The 24,567-nt window shown below is 40.6% G+C and overlaps 2 protein-coding genes across 6 annotated transcripts in view; both read right to left on the reverse strand.

The window, feature by feature from the left end:
- Nucleotides 1-5,462: 5,462 nt before the first annotated feature.
- On the reverse strand, nt 5,463-14,233 carry dpf2 (D4, zinc and double PHD fingers family 2). 4 transcript variants are annotated; one of them, XM_037687561.1, is made up of 12 exons: nt 14,138-14,233; nt 12,032-12,192; nt 11,736-11,843; nt 11,359-11,537; nt 11,171-11,263; nt 11,008-11,086; nt 10,645-10,686; nt 8,483-8,620; nt 8,273-8,404; nt 8,073-8,185; nt 7,840-7,921; nt 5,463-5,617 (listed from the first exon to the last, which is right to left on the reverse strand). In XM_037687561.1, the coding sequence occupies exons 1-12, from the start codon at nt 14,167-14,169 to the stop codon at nt 5,541-5,543; spliced, it is 1,236 nt and encodes a 411-aa protein (XP_037543489.1). In that variant the 5' UTR covers nt 14,170-14,233; the 3' UTR covers nt 5,463-5,540. The 4 variants fall into 4 exon arrangements, with proteins under 4 accessions (XP_037543489.1, XP_037543491.1, XP_037543490.1 ...); XM_037687563.1 differs by lacking the exon at nt 10,645-10,686 and having other exon boundaries at nt 11,703-11,843; XM_037687562.1 differs by lacking the exon at nt 10,645-10,686 and having other exon boundaries at nt 11,171-11,266; nt 11,703-11,843.
- A 5,114-nt stretch (nt 14,234-19,347) lies between these two features.
- LOC119420683 (spectrin beta chain, non-erythrocytic 1) overlaps nt 19,348-24,567 on the reverse strand; it is a 67,688-nt gene continuing 62,468 nt past the window's right edge. The window contains exons 36-40 of one of the 2 annotated variants that reach the window (XM_037688112.1): nt 23,255-23,332; nt 22,100-22,275; nt 21,032-21,205; nt 20,347-20,389; nt 19,348-20,254 (exon numbers count right to left, since the gene is read on the reverse strand). In XM_037688112.1, coding sequence (XP_037544040.1) covers nt 20,045-20,254; nt 20,347-20,389; nt 21,032-21,205; nt 22,100-22,275; nt 23,255-23,332 — 681 coding nt within the window. In that variant the 3' untranslated portion in view covers nt 19,348-20,044. The remainder of the gene's footprint in view (nt 20,255-20,346; nt 20,390-21,031; nt 21,206-22,099; nt 22,276-23,254; nt 23,333-24,567) is intronic. The other variant, XM_037688109.1, reaches the window with a different exon arrangement.

Raw genomic sequence — 24,567 nt, forward strand, 5'->3', positions numbered from 1 at the left:
TGCTCTGCGGCTTCATGGTCATCACCGACCCCCTTCATCCGTTTTTATTTACGAAATGTCTCCAGCTCTTCTCTAACGCATTCAGTTCTCAGAGTTATGTCAGAGTGATCCTTCACAGTCACACAACTGTTTCATTATTAGTGGGCGTTTACTCGTTCAAGCAGGAAAACTTCCTTTTTTGCTCATTAGAAGTTTTCTCTTATTCCTCTGGTCGCCTGATATGAATAAACATTCCTTCAGCTAAGATCAGGCACAGAGGCTGCACGCTTGTCATCCAGTACGCACCAGGTACATGGATCAGCGGTGCGTAATTACGCTTGAATGGAGAATGGGGTTTTTAGGCAGATGTCGTGCGTTTATGGTTCTCGGACAGACCCAGCGAGGCATGGACCATATCCTGCTCCGCCCTTTAAACCCAATAGCAACAGCTTTTAAAGGGCGTAGCTTACACTCATAAAATCTGGGGTTACAATATGTTAACATTTTTCCCCTAGGTCACTTGCCTTGGCAGGGCACTCATCTCTTCTGTGAGTTTTGTCGATGGGGGTGGGTGGAGACAGAGACGTGTCTGTGTTGCCCGCTTAGCATGAGGGACTAAGCGCTACCTCTGTGGCGTTTTAGCTAGCACGTCTGTAATGCGTGCTGCTAGCTTAGCATTACAGCAGTGCCATCAGTTGTCAACTGGAGAGTGTGTGGGGGGGGGGGGGGGACTTCAGTAGGCAGGGCGTGGTTCTGTTGACAGGGCGGGGCGCCCTCCTTGTATAATGGTAGGGGAAACACTGCAGTGAATGTTGTGGGAAATCAAAGACATGATGATGCACAAGTCCCAGTACACTAAGGTCTAACCAGTCATTGTAATCATTATGTGACTTTAGTCATGGAAGTTCAGGGGTGGCCTGCAGTGATCACACGGACCTCAGATACCACTTTGGATTTGGATGTCTTGTGTTGGTGATATTTATTTTTTATTATTTAACCTTTACTGAGATCACAGAACTCTTCTTCAAAAGAGGCCTGGACCTGAAGGCAGCCTAACATGCATGTTTTTGGACTTTGGAAGGAAACCGGAGTACCTGGAGAAAACCTACGAGGAGAACATGCAAACTCCACCCAGAAAGACCCCAGGTCCAATTCAGGGTTCAAACCCAGAACCTTCCTGTTGTGAGGCAACAGTGCTAACCACTAATCCATCGTGCTGCCTGATAGATGTTGAATCAGCTATGTGGACACAAAACTAAGGTTAAATACAAAAAATGACAACCTGCAAATGTTTTTTTGCTTCATTCCAGAGTCACAATTTAAAAAAAACAAAATGATACTCGAGCCATTGCTGTACAACAATTTGTCAACGAGCATAAAACGTGTCGTATACGGTACTCTTGTTTAGATCGGAGTTGTTTTTGGACTAACTGTTTGCTTGTCAGTCCAGTCAGATTTAAACTCCACATCTCCAACCTGTGGTCGTTTAAATAACCGTCTACAACAGGTAAGATATTAATTGCTCATCATGTTTCTACAGAACCCGACTTCAAAAGATCCCAATTACCTCTTTTTACTGACCCGGCAGAAGAACGCCGCGGTGATATTAGAGCTCATTAAAAACTAAGCGAGGCCAACGAAGTGATAAAAGTTGTTGCCGTTTTGTGGCAAATGTTTTGTTTAGAATAAATAATCTGAGCTGACATTAGCTGCAGTACTTTTGGGCCCTTTCTGTCATCGGTTACAAATTAAAGTTTAAATTTTCATGCATAATCTCAATGTTAGTTTTAGCTGATTGGCAAATAATAAATGCCGTCAGTGTTTCAATAAAGCAGCTAGCTGCTATGATTTTATTTATAAATTAGATTTATGTTGAACTGCTGCAGCAGCAAAGATGCAAGACAGGCGAGTTCATCTTCGTCACAAGCACAAGTCTTCTTTAGTTGAATCAAAACTACAACACGGTGCTGAACGGACCGTCTGTGGGGGAGGAGGAGTGATTTTTAAATAGCAGCACTTATCAAACGGCACGTTTTGCACAGTTGCAGTTAAAGGTTTGCACGACTCATCAAATAACTACTGCTGTGTCATGTTTGGGACTCCAACATGTTCTGAATGTAAACCCTCGCTGGCGTTAGCATCAGGGTGGAAAAGAAAGATTTTAGAAAAATCCAGATTCAAATGCTGATTATAATAGTTGGTCAGTTGTAACGACAGGTACCCCGAGTTAAAGAGAACAATCTAATAACCACAGGATTTTTATTAAATGTTTTACACACTTCAGTGACTTCCAGGTCAGGTTGGAGACATTTAGGTACGACAATCGATGCGCTTCGTTTCTTTAATTTACCTTTGATGGGAAATTAAATCAAACACTTTAGATGTGTAATTTATGGTAAATAATGCTGCATTTACCACATATATAAATACTCTTCCTTCAGTTTATGGGGGGAGGTAAAGTTGAACCATTTGGGCACATTTTACAGTTTTTGTTTTATGAAAAAACTTCCAAGTATTTGGTACTTTGAGTATTAGATCTGTGAATTTTACGTTTCATCAAAGGGATCCTGGGATGGTTTTTTTCTTCCAGGTGCCGTATATTTGTCTGTTTAATAATCTTAATGTTTATAATAGACATAGTTTTACAGGAATGAATGTCCTTTAGAAACTCGTTTTGTGGTATTTTAATATTTTTTAAAGAATGATGTAAACTTGTAACAAAACGAGCACTCATTTGTAAATGTTCAGTGGACTCTGAAAGCTTTAAGTCAGTTCCTTTCGTCTTTCAGCTTTTTACACTTTCGGTTTCTTTACGTCTCCACTGTCGTGTTGAATTTTATTTTACGAGCAGGAACACTGAAAATTTATTAAAAATTGAACCAAAAAGGCTCAAAACTTGCTGCTTTAAAAGCTACAGTTCTATATTCTTCTAGTTCAAGCTAACAGAAACTGAATCTTTGAATGTTTAATTTAATTACAGAGGAGCGCGTTATGAAAGTGTCCGGTTTTTATTTTAACGTGTTGGTGTGTTTTACCTGATGCACAATCTTTTTCCATCCTTGTTTTTGCCAGGAGACGACTCATCAGTGTGAATTATTTTTGTTTTCACTCGGATGTCAGCTGTTGTACCGCTCCTGATCCAGATTTGGCAATATTAATAAAAATAATCGTAATAATCCAAACAGATGAGCTCCATTCTCCGAATAATGTTTCATTTCTTCTGCTGTGACGTTGGAGGTAGATGATATTTTAGAGTAAAACTTACTGCTTTACACGATGTATTGACCATTAGGAGACTGTTGTATTTTAAGTGCAATAAAAAAAAAGTGCAATAACTAATTTTTTAACCCGTTATTTCCTGTTGGAAGCAGCAATCCTGAATGGGGATAAAAAAAATAAAAAAATGTTTTTGTTTGCTCCATGTTTTCTTAACACGTTTGCAGCTTTTTCACAATCATGGATCCTTTTCGTCCCGTCACGAAGCTAAGAGGAGGAATTGGAAACACCCTTCATCCGTCCTGTGAGCTGGATGACTTGGAAAATATGTGAGGGGCTGACGTCCATTTTGGTGTGGCTGCATCTAGGTACAAGGTCACCATCGAAAATAAAGTTGCCACATCAAAATCCACCAATATATCGTTTCAAGAAACCACTTTCTAGTTGTTGTTTTAATTGCTTAAAAGTATAGTTCCTCAAATGTTTGGGGTGGCCTAAGATTAAACTATGGGGCCAAGGCCACCATTAGCCACCCTCTGGCTCCATCATTGCAGCTGGTTGTGGATTAAATTGCTCCCTCCACAATCTGTCAATGCGCTGTGACTTTTTAAAAATTTAATCTAAAACCATTTTTTTGAAGTAAATTGAATTTCACGTTTAAAAGATGAAATTATAAAGTTCCTAAACATTTTTCTTGGATTTTTCCACAATTTATTTTTATTGATTGCTCAGATTAACTTAAATGTATTGGTTGAAGAAAAACAGCAGATGATGATAGTGCCTAGTATTTTATTTTCCTGAAGACTTTTATACAACGTTCCATCACAATCCAAATAAAATCCACCCCAACCGTGTAAAACTATCTTTAAATATCACCGAAACGACAAACAATTCTCTCCCAGTTCAGAAACCGTCGTAATAAACAATAATTACACAGCAGTTGTGATGAGATTAAGAAGCTGAAAAATGTTCGTGCACGTTCCTTTCAGAGGCCGGATGCTTGAATCTCCCTCGGTTTGACGTCTAATCGCAACAAACTTCTTGTTTTGTTAGGAGAGGCTCAGCTGAGACCTGGATCACAGGATTAACTAGAAACCACCTAAATCCCACAGCGTCAGGTATGCAACATTACCGATGAGTACAAAAACAAATGTTCGAGAGAAAGCAGGAAGTTTAAAACGTGAGCCAAAATAAACCGAGTGATCGTGTAATGCTTTAGCATGGTTAGTTGGCTAACGTGTTAGCGTGGTTAACGTATGTTACACGGCTTCCCAACAGCTCAGACGGTCCCTGAACATGCAGCAGTTTCACTGCACAACATGCAGACGCTGCAGCCGTCCTCCGTTTATCTGCAGCTCGTATTAATTAAACACTGACGCTCTTTGAGGTAAAGCAGTTTTCCTTTAGGCCTGCCACAGAAGGAAACCTTTGCATAAAACAACCGTGAAAGCAGGAAAAGACCCGGCAGTCTCCTCAGAACTTGAGTCCCCGTCCTCACAGCATCCAACTCCAGCTTCTGTATTGCTTTGTGATCCAGTGACGTTCTTCTTGAACTGCATTAAAATAACTTAATGGCGTCGCACCAAACCCGCCCGGTGCAAATAATCAACTGCTAGAACACAGAATATATTCCCGTCACGTGAAAGATGCAGGTGGGATTAGTTTTACAGAGAAGCCGTGTCTGTCACGTCCGTCAGGCGGGCAGGTGAAGTGCTGGGCGCTCATCGCTGCGGTCTTCAGGTCCAGAGAAAAGCTGACGGTAATCTCAGAATAAAAGCCCAAAACCAAACAGATGATCGAGAGATTAAAGTCTAATCTGGCATCCTTGGGAGTTCTGGGGGGGGGGGTTATCATCATCCAGGTTGTGTCTTGTAGCGATGCGAGTCCAGATGAAACCCAAATCAGCCCCAAAATAAGGCGAGTGATGAGTTCTAATATTAAACATTTAATTTTAAATTCCTTACATATTCAACTCTAAAATATAATATAGAAATATATAAATATTATAAAATGTGTTTTAACCATTATGAGTAAGCATGGGCGTGCCGTTTACAGTTTTATGAGCTCCGTTTCATAAAATTCTGTACTTTGGAGGATAGAGAGGAGGCTTTAGAAACTTCAGGTAAAGAGCCGAACAAAACGTTCAGCTGTTTGTGCCGCGTCAGGAGCGTAACAGTCGTGGCTAACAGGCCGGGCTGCTAAAGTTTACTTCCCTTTTCACAGCTGCTCGGATCAGAGAGAACACCCTGAGGTCAGCCGGTCAGGGAAGGTCATCGCGTATCTTCAGGGACAAGCCAGTCTGCTGCAGGACGGGCGGGGGGTGACTGGGCCGGCCGGTGCAACCATCATGATGCCAGTTGGTTCTGGTATATGGACGCTTTGTCTTTCAAACGGTCCAGACATAGATGGCAGCTCCAGCTCCCTGAACACATCACAGGAAAACATTCTGCTTTCACGAGCTTAAAGATGATTATTTCCCTCCTACAGTTATAAACAGTGCAGCTCTGATTCATGAAGCAGGCCCAGATTTTCAATCTCTGCAGACCTGGATTATTTTAACTTTTAAGAATATTTTATTTTATTATTAAGCAAACTTCTTGCCCGCAGAAAACATGGGAACTTTGTTAAAAGTTAAAGAATTTAATGTAAGGCCATGTCTGAAAAGTGGAAACACTAACGAGATAAAAAACCTTCGTGTGGACAAACGGTCACTTTGCTTTTAAGAAACAAACCAATATTTTAGAGTTCTTCACTCGTGAGTTTTGGTAGAATTGTGCTTTTAGATGCTGCTCTCTGGTGTGCGGCTGCATCTAGGTATAAGAAAGGTCCCCATTGAAAACTGGGTTGCCACATCAAAATCCAAGATGGCTGCTGCTGTATTTACAGGTGCTGGTCATAAAATTAGAATATCATGAAAAAGTTTATTTCAGTAATTCTATTCAAAATGTGAAACTTGTATATTATGTTCATTCATTACACACAGACTGATATATTTCAAATGTTTATTTATTTTAATGTTGATGATTATAACTGACAACTAATGAAAACCCCAAATTCAGTATCTCAGAAAATTAGAATATTACTTAAAACCAATTTAAAAAAAGGATTTTTAGAAATGTTGGTCAACTGAAAAGTATGAGCATGTACAGTACTTAATACTTAGTTGGAGCTCCTTTTGCCTGGATTACTGCATCAATGCAGCGTGGCATGGAGTTGATCAGTCTGTGGCTCTGCTCAGGTGTTATGAGAGCCCAGCTTGCTCTGATGTGGCCTTCAGCTCTTCTGAATTGTTGGGTCTAGTGTATCACATCTTCCTCTTCACAATACTCCATAGATTTTCTATGGGGTTAAAGTCAGTAGAGTTTGCTGGCCAGTCAAGAACAGGGATACATGGTCCTTAAACCAGGTACTGGTAACTTTGGCACTGTGTCCAGGTGCCAAGTCCTGTTGGAAAATGAAATCTGTATCTCCATAACGTTGGTCAGCAGCAGGAAACAGGAAGTCTCAAACTTCCTGGTAGACGGCTGCGTTGACCTTGGACCTCAGAAAACACAGTGGACCAACACCAGCGGACATGGCACCCCAAACCATCACTGACTGTAGAAACTTGACACTGGACCTCAAGCAACATGGATTCTGTGTCTCCTCTCTTTCTCCAGACTCTGGGACCTTGATTTCCAAAGGAAATGCAAAATTTACTTTCATCAGAGAACATAACTTTGGCCCACTCAGCAGATGTCCTAGGCAAGATGCTTCTGACTCTGTCTCTTGTTCAAGAGTGGCTAGACATGAGGAGTGTGACAGCTGAATCCCTTGTCTTGCATACGTCTGTGCGTGGTGGTTCTTAAAGCATGACTCCAGCTGCAGTCCACTCTATGTGAATCTCCCTCACATTTTGGAATGGGTTTTGTTTCACAATCCTCTCTAGGGTGTGGTTATCCCTATTGCTTGTACACTTTTTTCTACCACATCATTTCCTCCCCTTCGTCTCTATTAATATTAATGTGCTTGGACACAGAGCTCTGTGAACAGCCAGCCTCTTCAGCAATGACCTTTTGTGTCTTGCCCTCCTTGTGCAAGGTGTCAATGGTCGTCTTTTGGACAACTGTCAGGTCAGCAGTCTTCCCCATGATTGTGTAGCCTACAGAACTGGACAGAGACCATTTAAAGGCCTTTGCAGGTGTTTTGAGTTAATTAGCTGATTAGACTGTGGCACCTTCTGGTCTTCAATATTGAACCTTTTCACAATATTCTTATTTTATGACCAGCACCTGTAAATGCAAATCAGACATGCCCATCATTTGATTTGAGGAACCCGCTTTCTAGTTTTTATATTGCTTCAATGTATAGTTTCCTAAAATGATTGGGAAGGCTGAAGTTTAATCTATGCGGGCCAAGGCCACCATTGGCCACCCCCTTGCTCCATCACTGCACCTGGTAGTGGATAAAATTGCTCCCTCCACTCTCTGGGATCAGTCACTTTGTGACACAAATTGTAAAATAAAAGCTCACATCACGTCGGGTCATGTTGGAGTAAAATGTCAACATTAATGAGATTCTTTCATTTTTTTAAACCACACAGTCCTACTTCCACAGCCATGACTCAGATCTTAAAATGATTCCTGTGTATGACGGTGCGTGTACCTTCAGGAGGTTCAGACATGGGAGGGTTGAGACAGTACATGTGGTAGCCTCGGTCACAGTCATCACAGAAGAGGAGCTGATCCTGGAGGAACCAGAACAGAAACACGTGAGCTCTGAGGTACAGACCATAATACTCGTGGTGTTCGTATGTTTGCAGCTGCATTCGTCCAGCCTGTGAGAACGATCACGGAGCTCAGGCGTGTAACTCTGAGCAGCACTGAGGGTGAACTCACGTCGTTCTCCGAGGTGCCACACATGTTGCAGCATTTACACTCGATGCACTGCCAGCGGTACGTCTTCACGGCGGCCATCATGACGGGAGTGAACTGCAGGCAGGAGGGGTGGCCTGCCAACAAACACAAAACAGAAACTCTCATCTACGTGGGCACGAGATAAACACCGATCTGTTCTTGTCCGTGAAAGCGTAACGTGCCTGAGCGTCCGCAGTCGGAGCAGGACACCAGCTCCTCTGATTGGCCCGTCTTGTGATTGGTTTTGGAGTCTCCCAGGCAGAAGTCACAGTAATTATTCGGCAACGCGAGACCGTCTGGACCCTTTTTAGGAGCTGCTCAGAAAAACGTAAAACACACGGCGTCAATAATAAAAGAAACGCCCTGATTTGACCTTTGACCTCATCTCTTACTTTTCGGCTCGTTGGGCAGCGGCAGAGGAGGCTCGTTGATCTCCGTATCCTCCTTCTCCTCCCCCTCCTCCTCAGCCAGGTGGGAGTGGGCGTAGTGGTAACTCAGGCCTGGACGGTTCTTGTAGCGCTTCCCACAGACTGCCGCCAACATCACAAATAAAGAAAACGAATGCATGAATATGAAAACATGAAACACCGCTTTGTTTCAGGCTTCATTTTGAGAAGTTTACATTTGAATGAAACTTTAACAAAATCATTCTCTAGAGAGATAAACGTTAAAAACTGCCACAGGCGTTTATTTTTATAAATGTCGTCTGACAGCGACCTAGCTTCAATTAGACCCATTATTCTGAACATAAAGTTAAAAACACGAAAACAAACGTTAGATCGGACTCTTGTGGTCGTTTGACAGGAAGTCACTTGAACCCACCGGGTCTCTGTGGCTTCCAGCTGTGCACCAAACTAAACCATGACATGTATTGATGATTCAATTAGAAAACGTGGAAAAACAAAAAGAAGGAGGTTTTTATGAAAGGTCCACACATTCTGACAGTTTATTGACTCGTAACTTGAAAAATTCATTGAACACTAAATTATTTTTGCCAGCTTTTGACAAAATAAGTATAAACTTGAGGTTAAAACTTAAAGTGGTTCAGATGGTTTTAAGTCAAGTTTTACAGCGAGCCTACGAACAATCAGTCCCTTACTAGTTATTAAAAAAGCTCTTTGAACAGACTCGGGTTGGACCGTCCTGACCAGCTCGACGAGCTAACGGCTAGCTCCAGCGCATTTTGTTAGAACAACATCAGTCACAAACATTTTACAGAAGTTTCATGTGATCGCTGCCCTAGAAACGCTTACATTACCGTCCATTTCACATCACGCGGTTATTTACATTGAATTTTAGCTCGAAGCAGTTCTGAAGCACCTCTCACTAATCTTTCCCACTTCCTGGTCCACAGTTTTTATGACCTCTACTCTTCTTTCTCTTTCATTCCCTCCATTCATTCGCTCCTCAAAGTACTGGTACTCCTTCCATCTTCCCGTCAGACTCTCCTCACTTGTTAAAACGTTACCATTCCTATCTTTAACAAGCCTAACCTGCTGCACATCCTTTCCAGCCTGATCCCTCAGTACAAGTCCTTCTCGCCCTCTTTAATGTCCAGCCGCCCATACAACTCATCGTACGGATTGTAGACTGTAGGATTATCACAACATTTCAGTGGTTGTTTTATTGTAATACTAAACTGACTGTAAAATTTAAATTAAAAAAAAAAACATATGAGACGCTTTTTTAGAGAGGAGTTAGTTTAAGACGACAGCAATCCACTTTGGACTAGCCATTAGCTCATCTATCTGGTCACAATTAAACAGTTTTCCTTCTCAATGAACCATCTACAACAGGTAAGATATTAACTGTTCATAATCTTCATTGTTTTATAAGTTATGATAATATTTGTTCCACTTATTTTTATGAAAATGATGACTAAGCAGATATATTGCATAGTAAGTCAATTATATGTTTGGATTTTTAACACTCCTAACTTTTTCAACTCAGCTTCAGCGAAAGCAATGACGAAATATTTGAGATTAAAGATGTTTCAACAATATTCCTAAACTTTCTAACTGTCTATTAACAAGTGAGGCGGTGGGGATAGCATGCAGGGGAATTCACACTCTTTAAAAAGCACAAAGACGACAGTGTGTGAAGCCTCTCATGAGGGCTGTGATGTTTGTCATCAGATAACGATGAAACGCTTCTTTCACTTCCACACCAGCTCTCGTTTTCATTTCCCTTAACCAGTGCTGCTTCATCGTCCGTCAACAGAAAATGTATCAAATGTTTGGGAAGCATGCCGGGTGAGTCACCACGAAGATTTGGAATCGAATGTGGTGGCATTTAAAAAAAAATAATAATCGAAAGGTCGAATAGACGGCGTTTAGGGAAAAACAGAGAGTGAGAATATTAACTTACACCAAACAGCAGCAGGTTCAGGCTCAGGCCCGACAGGAAAATTACATTTACTGGCCACGGAAAACTGATACAGCTGGTGTGACTAACTTTCTAACCTTGTTAATTTCATAAATAAAGCAAATCTAACACAGACAACACAGAAAGTAAAAGCAGTGGAGAGAAAGGAAGGTAACGAAGAGAAGTGTACCTCTTTCAGAAGATTTGGAAATATGCTTTTGTTTGATAGTGTCTGAAAGAGAAGAAAAAAAAGAAGAGAGCACCGAGAGGGTCCGGAGGAACAGTCAGCTGCTGGAAGTGAAAGTGCTTCACAGTAAGAGGAAACGTTTACACGTCAAGCAGCACAGCTTCAAAGTCAGAAAACACCTGAGGTGGAAGAATAATAAAAGAACAACTCGGGAGTGACGTCAGAATGAAAGCAAGCATCATAAAAGTCAGACTGAAGACGCTGAGCAGAGGTGACTCAAAATGCTGCTTCAGGCTTAAAGAGGTGGCAAACAGAATGAACATTAATGTTTGAAATGTCCCTTTAATTTAGCCCCCCGTGACTCACTGTCACAGGCGTAGGGCTTGTCTCGGTCCTCCTGAGCTGCTGTGTCCAGCTTCTTCCTGCTGCTGCCCACTCCTCGTCCCTGTGGACATTTCTGGCGTCAACAGACAGGCTGGGACAAACAAAATATAACAACGTCTGTTCAGTGAGGCCGGAGCAGTTTTACCTTTCCTTTCCCTTTGCCCCTTCTTTTGGGCGTGTCCTCCTCATAGTCTTCATCGTCCAGGTCATCCAGGAAGTCGTCTGGCTCCAGGATCCTCTGCTTCGATGAGAGAATGTTAGATTTTCTGAAACGCCACAGAGTTTTAAAGGAAATTCTGTGGACAGGAAACAAAAAAATAAATAAAAAAACACCTTTCTTATTCGGGACGCGGGGTTCAGGCTTCCTGTGTAATCACTCTGGTTCAACTCTTCCTCAGAACCCCGGAGGTCCGCAGCCGCCCGTTTGTCCAACGACTCCCCCTTCAGCAGAGCCTCCAAGCTGCTACCATCCGATGACAGCAGACCGTCCTTCTTCAGCCCCAAATCCAGCTCTTGGAATTAAAACAAAACAAAGAATCACAGAAGCTTCCATCTGATGCACACAGCCGCTCACACAAATCAACATTTATGTCACTTCCTTTGTCATTTAGAAAAACGGTGAAGAAATGTCGCAGCTTTTCTTTAGCAACATAGAAACCGTGGTCTGGTTTTAGCACCTGGTGAATGAACGGAGCTCGTTTTCTTGCTACCTGACTTGACAGGAGGAAAGATGAGCCGCGGATCCTCTGAAGGATGAGACCTCCGTTTCTTCCTCCACCTCCTGGATGGATACGTGTAGAGCTGCCCTGGAGCCACGCCTGAGGAGACAGCACATCCATCCATATATAACACTGACTTAACCCCATTTCAATCCATGAATGCTTGCCAGACTGATGGAGAAGGGGAACCCCCCCCCCCCCCCCGCTGCAAACCATAACAGTTCTACCGCTTCTATTAACACGCCTGTTGTTCACAACATTTCTGTGAGCATTGTTCGGAGTCCCACCTGGTCCTCTGTGTCTCTTCTCCATCCAGATGTAGCAGTTGCTTTGCGCCACGCCGGTCTGAGAGTCCAGGAACGGCATTCGAACGCTCCTCTCGGCGCAGAGCCGGGCGTTGTAGTTGTGACACTGCTCAAGGGCATCTCTGTAGCACTGCTCCCCCAACCTGACCAAACAGAACCGAATGGTAAACTGGGTCTACAGCGGCCAAGGGAGAAAAAGTTACAAGTGTCTTCATTTCTAAACTATAAGCAGTTTTAATATCCTGCTAAAAAACACCTTCTTGCGTTTGTTTTAGCATTAATATTTTGTGTGGGTTATTTATTTATCATCAGGCTGACACTAAGTACACCTCCCTATCTTACCGCGATTAAACCTTAAAGCAATGGAAATTAAACAAATTGTCTTATCACGCGGCCAAAAAAGTCCGTCTGCTCGTAACAAATCTTTAAAATGATTAGTCATCTGGAACGAGTGTCAAGCTTTAACGAAATAATACAGTTAGTTTATCTACAGACGCGTTTAAAACCGATTTAATCAAACTCCTGTGCATCTTCATAAACACGAGAGTGACTATAAAACAGGAGTTATAATTCAGTCTGGGTAAAACTCAGCAAAGACGCCACCAAACCTCAGAGTGATAAATTAGAAAATGTGAGCAAAAAAATCTGAAATAAACACTTTTACTGACTCGAACGCAAACAATAGGATCTTAAAATCTGTTCTGCAACAAAGTGGAAACAAACAAACAACAACAACAAAAAAGCAGAAACGGGTGAAACAGTCTCGTGTTGACAAGACGGTGAACTTTACGACACAAAGACCGCAAGACAGCCGATTTAACAACTACAGTAAGTACATACATTTTAAAAAAGTTTAAGTGAATTGATTAATGACGTGGCTTAACTTTAAGAAGGAACGGGAACAAAAAGGGTTAAGCTGGATTACTACATATTAGTATACAAGTTATAAAAGTGTAACAGAGTAGGTCAGGCTGAGGATGATCTCCAGTTTAACCATCATTACGGTCCAGTTTTGTGTTTTATCGTTGTTTAAACTGTTCAAATGTTCGGTCATTTTATTACGTTTGCACTATTGAAACGTTCATGCGAGCTGCCCAGGTCTGTCTTACAAATGAGGTTTTAAATCTGGTTCAATAAATCAAATGAGATGAATTCAACATAATTGGTTTTAGGTAAAGAAGGATCAAAATAAAAGCAGAACTGACTTAAAGACCAGACCTATCTGGAGTTATGTTTTTGTGTGTGTGTTCATAAGGTGAATATAATTATACAAAATGTTGTATATATGTGTGTAAAAAAAGGGAGGTAGTGCCTTTAATTAACACTAACTACTTTGGTTTTGACATTTTTAATTGTCTTGACAGGCACATTTACACAATGATTGAAAGTTGACAAGTGTTGCCTCTTTAAAGACCAACTTGAAGCTTTGAAGGGCCACAGCTCTCCTGACTCGTGTCAAGTCTCTGTGATTAGGGCTGAACCGCCGGTAATTACACAGTGTCATTAACCAGGGTTTAGACGGCACCACAACCCGCCGCGAGACAACGGAAATGGAAGTGGGTTGGCGCTTCGGCTCTTCAAAGAATCCAACTTTAAAGAGTAAAAACAGCGTCTGTGTGCAAAGTTACACCGTGACAACAACTCTGTCCACTAAAGCTAAACTCTGGAGTTCAAACATCTTCAACCTCGGTCCTCCATTCATCCTAAACTAGTCGCCGTAAACAGTTTAGCTTGTTAGCGACTCACCGAGCTGACGTTAGGAAGGCGACAACCAACAGAAGTAACCACCATAAGACGTCGAGAACGCTTAATTTATACGTCTGCCTCTACACTGCCCTGCCACTTAAGAGTTACGAGTTGAAAACATAATAAATAAATTAAAAAAAACATGTTAGCTGCGTGTCCGCTAACTTACACTTCCATTCCAGGATGTGAGCAGACAGACGCGACGTTCTGACCGGGTTAACTTTAACTAAGTCAAGCTGGTTAAACAGTCAGAGACCGAGTAACCATCCGCCCGGTTGTGCCGTGACCTCGGTGTGTGTCACCTGCGCAGGTGTGCGGGGTGTAGAAAAGTCCAGCACTTACAGTTTGACAACATTCTCAACAACAGCTGCCATCTTGCTTTAAAACACGGTGAAAGTGGCTGCTGGGTAATGTGTGCCCTCTGTCTGGACTTGTAGGCGGGAGGAGCAGAAACCGGAACTCGGTCGCCACCTACTGGTAGTATGTTTTGTATGTTTTATTTATTCATTTCATTTCATCCAAAAAACAAATACAATTTAAAGAAAAGAAAAAAGATATACAATCACAGAAATGAAATGAAAGGCAGCAGAAGAAGAATGAGTTCTTATAATATCTGCCCCTTGCCCCCAAAATATATTCCCAACAAAATTACTATACAAAAGCAAGATGAATAAAAAAAAAAATAAAAAAAACTTAGCTAAAATATAAGATCAACTGTAAACAATTTTTATGAACTCACATTATACTTAATATTTAAAAAAAAAAAAATTTTTTATCATCCTCTTGAATATGTACATAGTTTTGGCATTTTTAATATCAACCTCCTGATCATTCCACAATCTAATACCCTGAGATCTAGTGGATCGCATCTTCAGACTGGTGCGACACCACGGCTTCACAAACATCTCCATCCCCTTAAGATAATAATTACTTTCTCTTTTAACAAATTTCCCTTGAATGTTAGTAGGTAGTATGTTTTTGTTGGCCCCATACATAAACAGTAAGATATTGTAATCAACCAAGTCATAAAATTTTAATATCTTTAGCTGATGAAACAATATATTTGACGGATGGTTATAATCTTTTCTGGTAATAATTCTTATGGCTCTTTTCTGTAAAATAAAAATTGGATTTGTAATTGTTTTACATGCTTTACCCCAGACTTCAATACAGTAAATTAAATGTGGAACAATAATGGCATTATACAATAGAAACATTGCTTTATCATTGAATAACACTCTAACTTTGTACATTACTGCAATCGATTTAGCTATTTTAGTTCTTAAGTTTTTTACGTGAGATCTCCATGTTAGTTTTTCATCAATGATGACACCCAGAAATTTCACCTCATTGACTCTATTAATTTCAATTCCATCGACTCTAAATGGAGTATCAAGCACTTTCTTGTTATTACTAAAAATCATATAATTTGTTTTATCTACATTTAAAGATAATTTGTTTAGTTGAAACCAATTTTGTATTTTCACAAATTCTGTTTGTGCCGTCTTCAGCATTTGCACAACATTTTCACCCACACAAAGAAAAGTAGTATCATCTGCAAACAAAATACATTTAAAAAATCCAGACACATTTACCAGGTCATTCACATATAAAATAAATAGCTTAGGTCCAAGTATAGAGCCTTGAGGCACTCCACATGTAATATTACAGAATTCAGATTTTACATCATTTATTTGAACAAATCGTTTCCTTTTTTCTAGATAACTAGATACCCACTGCAATGCATGTCCTCTAATACCATATTTATTTAATTTTTGGAGAAGAATATTGTGATCATTAGTATCAAATGCTTTCTTTAGATCAACATAAATACTAATACAATTTTTCTTTTGATCCACAGCAGTCGTTATCTGTTCCATTAAATCCACGAGTGCCATTGACGTAGAATTTTTTAGGTCTAAACCCATATTGACTATTACTTAATATATTTTGCTTATTGATAAATTCATCTAATCTAGTGACAAATAATTTCTCTAAAATCTTCGAAAATTGTGGCAACAACGATATTGGCCTGTAATTATTAAACACGCGTTTCTCTCCACTCTTATATAATGCTATTACCTTGGCTACTTTCATGTTATTAGGAAATACCCCTGTTGAAAATGATAAATTGCATATATATGTAAATGGCTCAATAACATAACTCATAATATTCTTTACAAGCATCATATCATGGTAGTCATGCGCTACAGGTTCGGTTCTGTAGTATAAAGTAGTACTGCATTTATAAATATAATAAAAACTTCACACACATGCAAAACAGATTAAATCTGTTGGTTTTTAAAGCATAAATAAGCACATGGTTTCTGTGAGGAAGAAACACGAGCACTGATGACCTTAAAACCAAGAATACACATGAAACCACATCAGATTATGTACAATATTTTTACTGTACTATTTTAGGATATGTTGATAGCAGTTTCATGTTTGTTTTTTCACTGAGGTATATTAAAGCTGTTTTTTAAGGAGGGAAAACATGAAAAAGTTACAAATAACTACCAAGAGGAACTCATAATGGTGTTCTAAGTTTTTTTCCGTTTAATCAATAATGGTTTTGACTTTAAAAGGTCAAGTTCATATTTTTGACATCTGAAAAACAGTAAATAAATAAAACACAAAGTGTGATTCTCTAAGTATTTTATCTTGGCCTCATTTTATAGACAGCTTCATTCTGTAAGAAAAAGAACTACTCATCATTGTTTACAACCAGCACTCCGTTTTATTTGTCATCCCAAACTTGCAGAGAATTAACAAACATGGGGTGAAACTAAATTTAAATTAAATTTAAAAGTGCATTTATTCACAAAATTGCACAAGTTAAGCTTTATTCGTCTATACCTTGAATGGTCTTGTAAATGAGATTTTAATCTCAATGAGTTTTTCGTTCTCCTGGTAAAATAAAGGATTAATAAATAAAGGATTAATGATGGAGCAGACGTGGGCAACGCATGGCTCGAGGTCCAAGTGACACTTGGGCAATCTCCTGGGCCCCCGATGTAGTTCATTAAAAAAAAAACAAAAAAAAAACACCAAGTTGATGAAAAATGTATTGAATAAATTTAAGGAAGTTTAAAACATCTTGCACAAAAAAAACACAACTCAAAATAGAAAACGTAGGCCAAGACTTCTTGTCGTTTTCAGAACTATTAAGACTCCAAAAGCAAATGTGCTTTTTTATTGCATGTTTAAAATTACAAATATATTGTCACAAGAGCTAGTTTACAGAAGGTCTTGTAGTCCTAAAGAGTATTGGGGAAACTTTTTTATCAAGCACGCCAACTGTGCTACAAGAAAAATCCTTAAAAAATAAAATAATCATCTTCCACATTGACCGTATTAAAAATATATATTTTCTAGTTTTCTATGTGGCCCTTCATTTATTTTAAATATCTTGATTTGGCCTCTGGAAATAAATAAACCCCTGCTCAATAAATATTTTATAGTTGAGAAAATCCACTAAATTAAATTCTATGTTCACGCAACTGAAAATGATTCATTACAGGAATTATTTGTAAAATATTTTAGGATGTGTTTAATGGACTTGGTCAACAGAATGAAAGTTTTACTGGTGGCAACATAGGACAAAAAAACCAGCATGTTTTGGATTAAACCATGTTTTATTACTCCTAATATTAGATGTAGATACACAAGTCAACAAACGGTATTCTTGAACTGTAATGAAAATGCTCCACGGCACACCGACGTCTGTGGAAAGGTCTGGTCTTACAGACATGTACCTGAAAATGGACAGCAGTTGGGAGTTTTTGCAGTAGGTTGCATTAATAACAGTAGTATTAACAACAGTAGCAATAATGATCATCATAGCAATTAATAATAGCAGTGGTATTAACGACTCCGGTTCATAGAGGAAAGATCAGACGTTCGTCAAAAGTACTGAGAAATGAGGGGGAGGGGCTTAAATGCTGCAAGACAAACCACTAAATGAAAATAGAAATAAACAAGCTCCCATGGGACAGCAAATATTCAGCTTTCTTGTAAAAACAGGAAGCTCAAACCATCACCAACCTGCGAATACCGGACACGTACAAGCAGTTTCTTCTTCATTGTTAAGAACCTAAACCCATTTCGACATCTATGATTCAAACTTTTTCACATTCTGTTGCAAAACTCACCCGGAATAGAGATTTTAAATAAAAAGATGAAAAAAAAAAGTGATTTCAAACCCAGCTGAGGTTCCCATAGATACGGGGTCGTACAGTGAACACTGCAGTAATGTTTGAGTAGAGCAGAAGAGTTTTTGCTTTCATAAATTAATCAACATTCAGACGAGCTGATGTGACCTCTGAGGTGGAGCTCGGCAGCACCAACAGGTCGAGGTTCGGAGCAGGAAACAGGAAGCTCCGTTCAAACCGTGCCGATCTCTTCGGCTCACTTCATGTATGCTCTGCGGTTCCAGTTTCAGTCGGCCTACACGGAAACCAAACGTTCCGCCACGCGATGCACCTGCCGTCCAGAGGCCCACAGACCGAGAGGGCGTGTGGCACCTCGGCAGTTTGGTGCAACATTCATGAGTAATCCAGGCGCATGTCTACCTAACTAGTTGTAGGAATGTACAAATTAGCAGACTTTTCATTGAATAGTCTGTTTTTATGCTGATTTATTCTGCTGTAATTAATCTGGCTGATGCAACACGGCTACATTCACAAGATCCGGGAAATGCACTTTTTATTTACCAAATCTGAGGAAACCATCAAATCCATCACCCATTTGTTCACACCAACTGTAACAGATCTCCGTTTTATGAAATGTGTTAGTCCTGGACAGATGAGCGGTTTTTATCTCTGGATACATTAAAATGGAAAAGATTAGAATGGCAACGATCAGGCGTGCACATATAGAAACCTGCATGAAGTCACGCCGCATACGTAACCTCCTGTAGGACTTTTATTTAAATGACTTGTCGCAGAGCTTCTTGTGGTTACTGCTCATAATCTATAATCCACTAACATACATTAGGTCATTGCCACAGGGCACAAGTTTAACATTCACATGTTTGAACTAACTTCCTGTTTGAACGGAGGGCGTTTGTAAAAAGGGTTCAGTGTAAAAGGAGCAGGTTCAAGTAAAGGTCAGACTCTTGTAACGGCACATAAATAGTATTCATCACTTGTTTCACCTCCACACGCCCATCGATTAGCTCGCAATGAAATCCGCCCGCTGTCCCTGCAGGCTCCTCCACAACAAACTGCCCCCGCGTCTTCACACCGGTTAAGAATGTGAATGGAAACGCATTAAGAGCTTGAAGCCGAGAGAAAAGGAATGTTTAAATCGGTTTACACACGGGAGGAAAGAAGGGAGATGATTCCAGTAACATTTGTGTTTGTCTGCGTTGGAACACAGAAGAAGCAGCATCCATCTGTCTATGTTTAACCAGAAACAACTAAACATGCAAAATCCACAGCACCACAACTCACACGCGCGCACGCACACACACACACACTAGAAAACTAACCTCCTCTGCTTTGTACAGAAAAATAAAACAAAAGTTAAAAACCAAGCAGAAAAGATGTCGCACAAAAAAAATCAAATACAGGCAAAATTTGAGAAAAAAAAACATTAAATATAAATATTTTCCAGATGGAACTTGTGATCACTTACAGCACACCGCTAAAACTCGCTTTATTTTTGTTGGGGAAAAAAAAAAACGCCTCAAACTTTTGTTTCCTAAACAAACAAACAAAAAAAAGGGGCAAGCTTCTCATTCTCTACTTGAACCAAATTAGTTTTTCTCCACAACATAAATCAAAATGATCAACTAATTGCGTTGCTTTCTCAAACCAGCAATTGCAAAAGATAAATAGAATATTAATATTATCAATAACATTGATCGGGTTAATACCATCAGTACCAGGAACATAAAAACTGAAACCGTAGCACAGAAAGCTCCATCCAGAGAGTTACCGGAGGCTCCGTTAGTCCAGATTCAGCGACATCAGTCCTCCCACTGAGGAGGACCCGTTTTGGTGGTCTAGAACTGGACCTGGATGAGGACTTTCGTTGCTGGGTGAATGTGAGTCACGAACTGGGCGAACATAAAGTAAATAAAACTTGTGAGAGAAAAGTCGAGGAGGAAGAAAAAGATTTTCTGTGACATAACTGCAGAAATCCCTCGGAGGCTGTGCTCAGGGCCGTGTGTTCGGATGACCTTCCTTTCTACCTGCCTCAGTTTGTTGAAGTATTCACTCCCACTGATTTTCATCAAGTCTTCTACTTCTTCTTGCCAAAGAAGCTGAATCTCTTCTCACGATCCTTCTCCTTCCCGTCCTTGTTGCGCATGGTGACGACGTCGCCTGAGCTCGGGGAGATGGGGGGCATCGTCATGGCACGGCTGAGGGGCCGGGGACCGACAGGGGAGTCCGCAGACCCTGTTGCTGGAATGGAGCTCAGGATGGACTGAATCCAGGAGCTCATTTCCGCCTTTAAACAAACATTGTGTTAGGATTAATTATTGCCCGACTGCACACACGCATGGTTTGATCCGTTTTATGAGCGTGGTTCGGGCATCTCACCTCATCCTTAGCTTGGAACAGATACTCCTTCCCGTCTCTTAGCCTGCAGTCAGAAGGTTGAGGAGTTAACCACAACATGTAATTTACACGCCCCTCACTAGTTTCCTGGGTTTTTATTTTTCCATACTTTTCTTGCAATCTAACAACTTCTGCATACTCGGTGCCATTTTTGTCATCCCTGTATCAAAATGTTAATTTCATTCAGAAGATAGAAGCAATGTCTTTTGGTCGTCGTAATTTTAATAAAAAAAACAACTTTATTTACAAACATTTTCCCCATAGAAACATTAAGATCCCTTCAATGTCTTCAAAAACTTTAGTATCATTGCTATATTTTTGTCTTTTGCAACTTATCACTATCCTTTTGCTACCCTTAGCTTCTAGATAGACATTTGTTTCATTAGCTTTTAGCTACTTTTAGCTAGCTTTAGCTTTTAGCTAACCCTTGCTGCTTTAAGATAGCATTTTGCTACATATAGCTTTTAGGTAGCACTCCGCTACTTCTATATTTTAACTAACATTTTTCCACTTCCATCTTCTAGCTAGCACTTTGCTACCATAAGCTTTTAGCTAGTGTTCTGCTTCTTGCAGCTTTAACACCTCGGTTTCAATTTGCAGTCAGTGTGCACACTTTTGTTTCCACAGAAACTTACATTTCTCCAGTTATGTGAAAGCTTTTTCTCACCTGAGCTTAAATACATGTTTCTTCTTCTTATAGTCATGAGCTATTTCACAAGCAGCCTCTTCCAAGCTGATGGGCACCTCTCCATGGTATGTAGCACCGCTGCTAGCACTCTTGTTGTCCTTATAGAAACCGAGGTTTCCTTTTCTAAGGACACAGTAAACATTATGCCAGGATCTGTGGAGAAAATAAACCAGACTAACATTAGACAAGTTGGAAGTGCATTGCATTCTTCTACTGCTTGTCTTATTCTTCAAGTGAACGACTAGTCCTCAAATTTTCTACATTTTTACCCTCAAAATTACAAACTTTAAGAAGAACAAACACACAGCTGGATTTAAAGTACAAGCCTTACAGAAAAAAAGTCAGGAATCTAAGAATCTAAAAAGTAATCTAAAAAATAAATGCCACAACTGGCAGGAGTTTTGCCTTTTTAAATTTAGAAGACACTTTAGACAGGAAAACAAAGGAGAAACAGGAAGTGCACCTCTTGCAATTAAAAAAATGTTCTTTCACAAGACACCTCAGTCCAGGACTTAGCCACTTTCGTGTGATTTCTGAATGGACCGAGGCGGCAAGGGGGTCAAAGCCAGCCCGACCTTGTTGTGCCTTTGTGCTACGAAGCGAGGTAGTAACAGAGGAGAAACGGTCCATGTGTGAAACTGTAAGCCAGTGCCCCGGATCAATAATGTGATGAAATATGGTCTGTGCGACCAGCCAGCCACAGGGTTAAACAACAACAAACGGATCTATTACCAATGGAAGATGAGGTGCAGCAACTTTGCTATTAGTTAAACACAAAGAGAAGGGAGACGTTCGCCACACATTTAATGCATTCTGCTCCACGTCAACTCGGCTGAGTTCTGCTCCACGACTCTTTTGGTTCCACAAAGCTCGCTTCATTTAAAAAAGTTCAGATCAGTGTGAGACCTGGCCAGCTCCACTGGTGATTTGTGAACGGCCAGATGGAGCATAAAGACGGACTGGTCTGTTCATCCGTTTCAGAAATTGTTTGATGAAAGAGCCTAAAGAAAAGCAGGTTCTCCATCACGTTCACGACCAAATCCTTACCTGGTAGCTGCCTTTTTGTTGTGGGACTCCATCTCCTGCTTTCGAGAGAGTATGCCCTCCATGGCATTTGGATCGGATTCAGCACCACCTCTGCTTGGTAACGTAGACGGCTCAAGGCGAGAAGACGCCAGCCCGCTATCTCTACCTGGTCCATTAACCGACTCAGACTCCGAGCCCTGTGGTTCAAATCAGGACAGAACTGAGTGTGAGGAGGTAGAAGCATCTGAAAGTGGGTGAATGAAGGGAAGAGCAAAGCAGCCATTCACAGCCATACACTAAAAGCCATAATGATGCTTGCTTTGATGGCACTGTCTGATTACTAGAGGTAATCACCAAGGGTTCACACATTGGTGCACTGACATTACACAAGAGATTAGTCACTTCTAGAGGCGAGACACTCCACTATTTATATAACACACAGGAAACAACACGGAACACCATCAAATTCTTACATTTTTAAAAAGGACACGAATCAAAGGAACCTGAAACCAGACTCACAGTTAAAAAAAAATACCAGTTTAAAGCAAATACAAATATTACAATGCATGCCTGCTTATTTTGTGAAACCTCACTAAGTTAGTAAATACTAAAAAAAAAAAATTAAATAAACAAATAGTTTAGCACAAACTGAACTTTGAAGTGTTGTGATCGGCCATGTTGGGTTTCATTTACTGATCAGTGAAGACACTTAAGTTTTCCTGTTTTCCCTCCATAAACCCTTTTCAATAAATAATTGCCACCTGACTCCATCAAACAATGTTCACACTTAAAGAAAACACAAATACGTTAAAAAAACTAAAACAAGCCACACGTAAAATACCACTAAACAGCTATATTTACTCTTGGCCCCACATTTACAGTGACTCCCGCTCTGGTCAATGTGAGCACAGACACAGCAGCAAGCTGCAACATTTCTGATCCATGAAACAACCTGCTCATGAATCTGCATCATGCCTTGTAGGTAGCAATGAGACGCATAATGAAACTGTGCTGCTGCATTAATAAAGCAATGGTTGCATCTGTGAAAGAGAAACAAGGGCTTCTCAGTACACAAAAAACAAGAAGTTCTGCTGTTGACCAGGAGCTGAGCGGAGGCTGTGAATGGGGTGGGGGAGGACGGGAGATCTACAAAGCTGACCGTGTTTGAGTACTCACACGCTCCGGCTGTTTTGGCTTATACACACGTTTAGGCTCTGATTTCTTTCCCATTGACAACGACATCGTTAATGACTGCTGATAAAAATGCAACGAGAAATTGTTAAGGTGTCTCCGTCAGAAACAGAAACTTGAGCGTGAACTGCCGTCACATCGGAAAGACTTGTTTCTAAGATGTGACGGCAGTTTATGAATATCACAAGTAATTAATTTTATCTGCCACTGAGGAGATTCAGTGAGATTGTATAATGTGCACTGAAACTTAACGTTTTCCTACCCAGAACCCACTACTCCTTCCTAAAGACCCGTTCTTTGAAATCAGAAAAGCACCTTCAGATATTAAATACCATCAACAATACTTATACACAAAACTGGGGTTTGTGAATAGAAAGTACTCCTGATATATTGTTTGAGGCACTTCAGTTGTATTAACATTTAAAAAATGACACTTAAAACATTTTTGTTTGTAATTCTAATTCTACATACGCAAACAATCAAAGATGTATTATACATTCACTGACAAAAAAAAGGTAAGCACCCAGAGGAATAGTCCAACTTTCCTCCCATTATCAGCGCCCTGATCTTTCCCCAGTCAAACGTAAGAAATCGTCTCAGACTCCATCTAAGTATCGAGCTGCTGGATCTCGACGTTTAGCTACAACGATGGGCCAACATGCTGCATGAGAGGATACCACAGCTCCATGACTGTCAGGCATGAAATCTCTGCTAAGATCCAGGTTCTCAACCGGAAACGGGTGGAATGCTCTTCTGGACCGGGGGGTGTCTTTGCCTCAGGTGGAAGAGTTCATTTGGGTGTCTCGTTCCTGAGTGATGTTAGGATGGAGCGGAGATGGATCGAGGCCTCGTTCTCAGTAATGAGGGTGTTGCTTTGGTCAATCTGGATTTACTGGTTTGTCTATGTTCCAACCTTCACCTTAATGTTAAGAGGTTTGGATCAAGACCAAAAAAAAAAAAAAAAAACAGATCCTGGATACAAGCAACGGAAATGAGCTTCCTTTGTAGGGTGGCCGGGCTCATCCTTAGACAGAGTGAAGAGCTCCATCATTTGAGGGGAGCTCGGAGTTGAGCTGCTGCTCCGTTCCATCAACAGGAGTCAGTTGAGGTGCTTCATCTGATCAGGATGCCTCCCTTTGATGGTTTTACATCCCACTGGTAAGAAGACCCGGGGCAGACCCAGAACTCTCTGGGTGGATTGTGTATCCACTCTGGCCTGGGAACGCCTCGAGGTCCCCCAGGAGGAGCCAGAGTGTCGCTGAGGAGAGGAAGGTATGAGTTTCTGTCCTGGACCTGTT

Source organism: Nematolebias whitei, chromosome 14, assembly GCF_014905685.2.
Source record: "Nematolebias whitei isolate Nwh7 chromosome 14, NemWhi1, whole genome shotgun sequence".
Taxonomy (NCBI): Eukaryota; Metazoa; Chordata; class Actinopteri; order Cyprinodontiformes; family Rivulidae; genus Nematolebias; species Nematolebias whitei.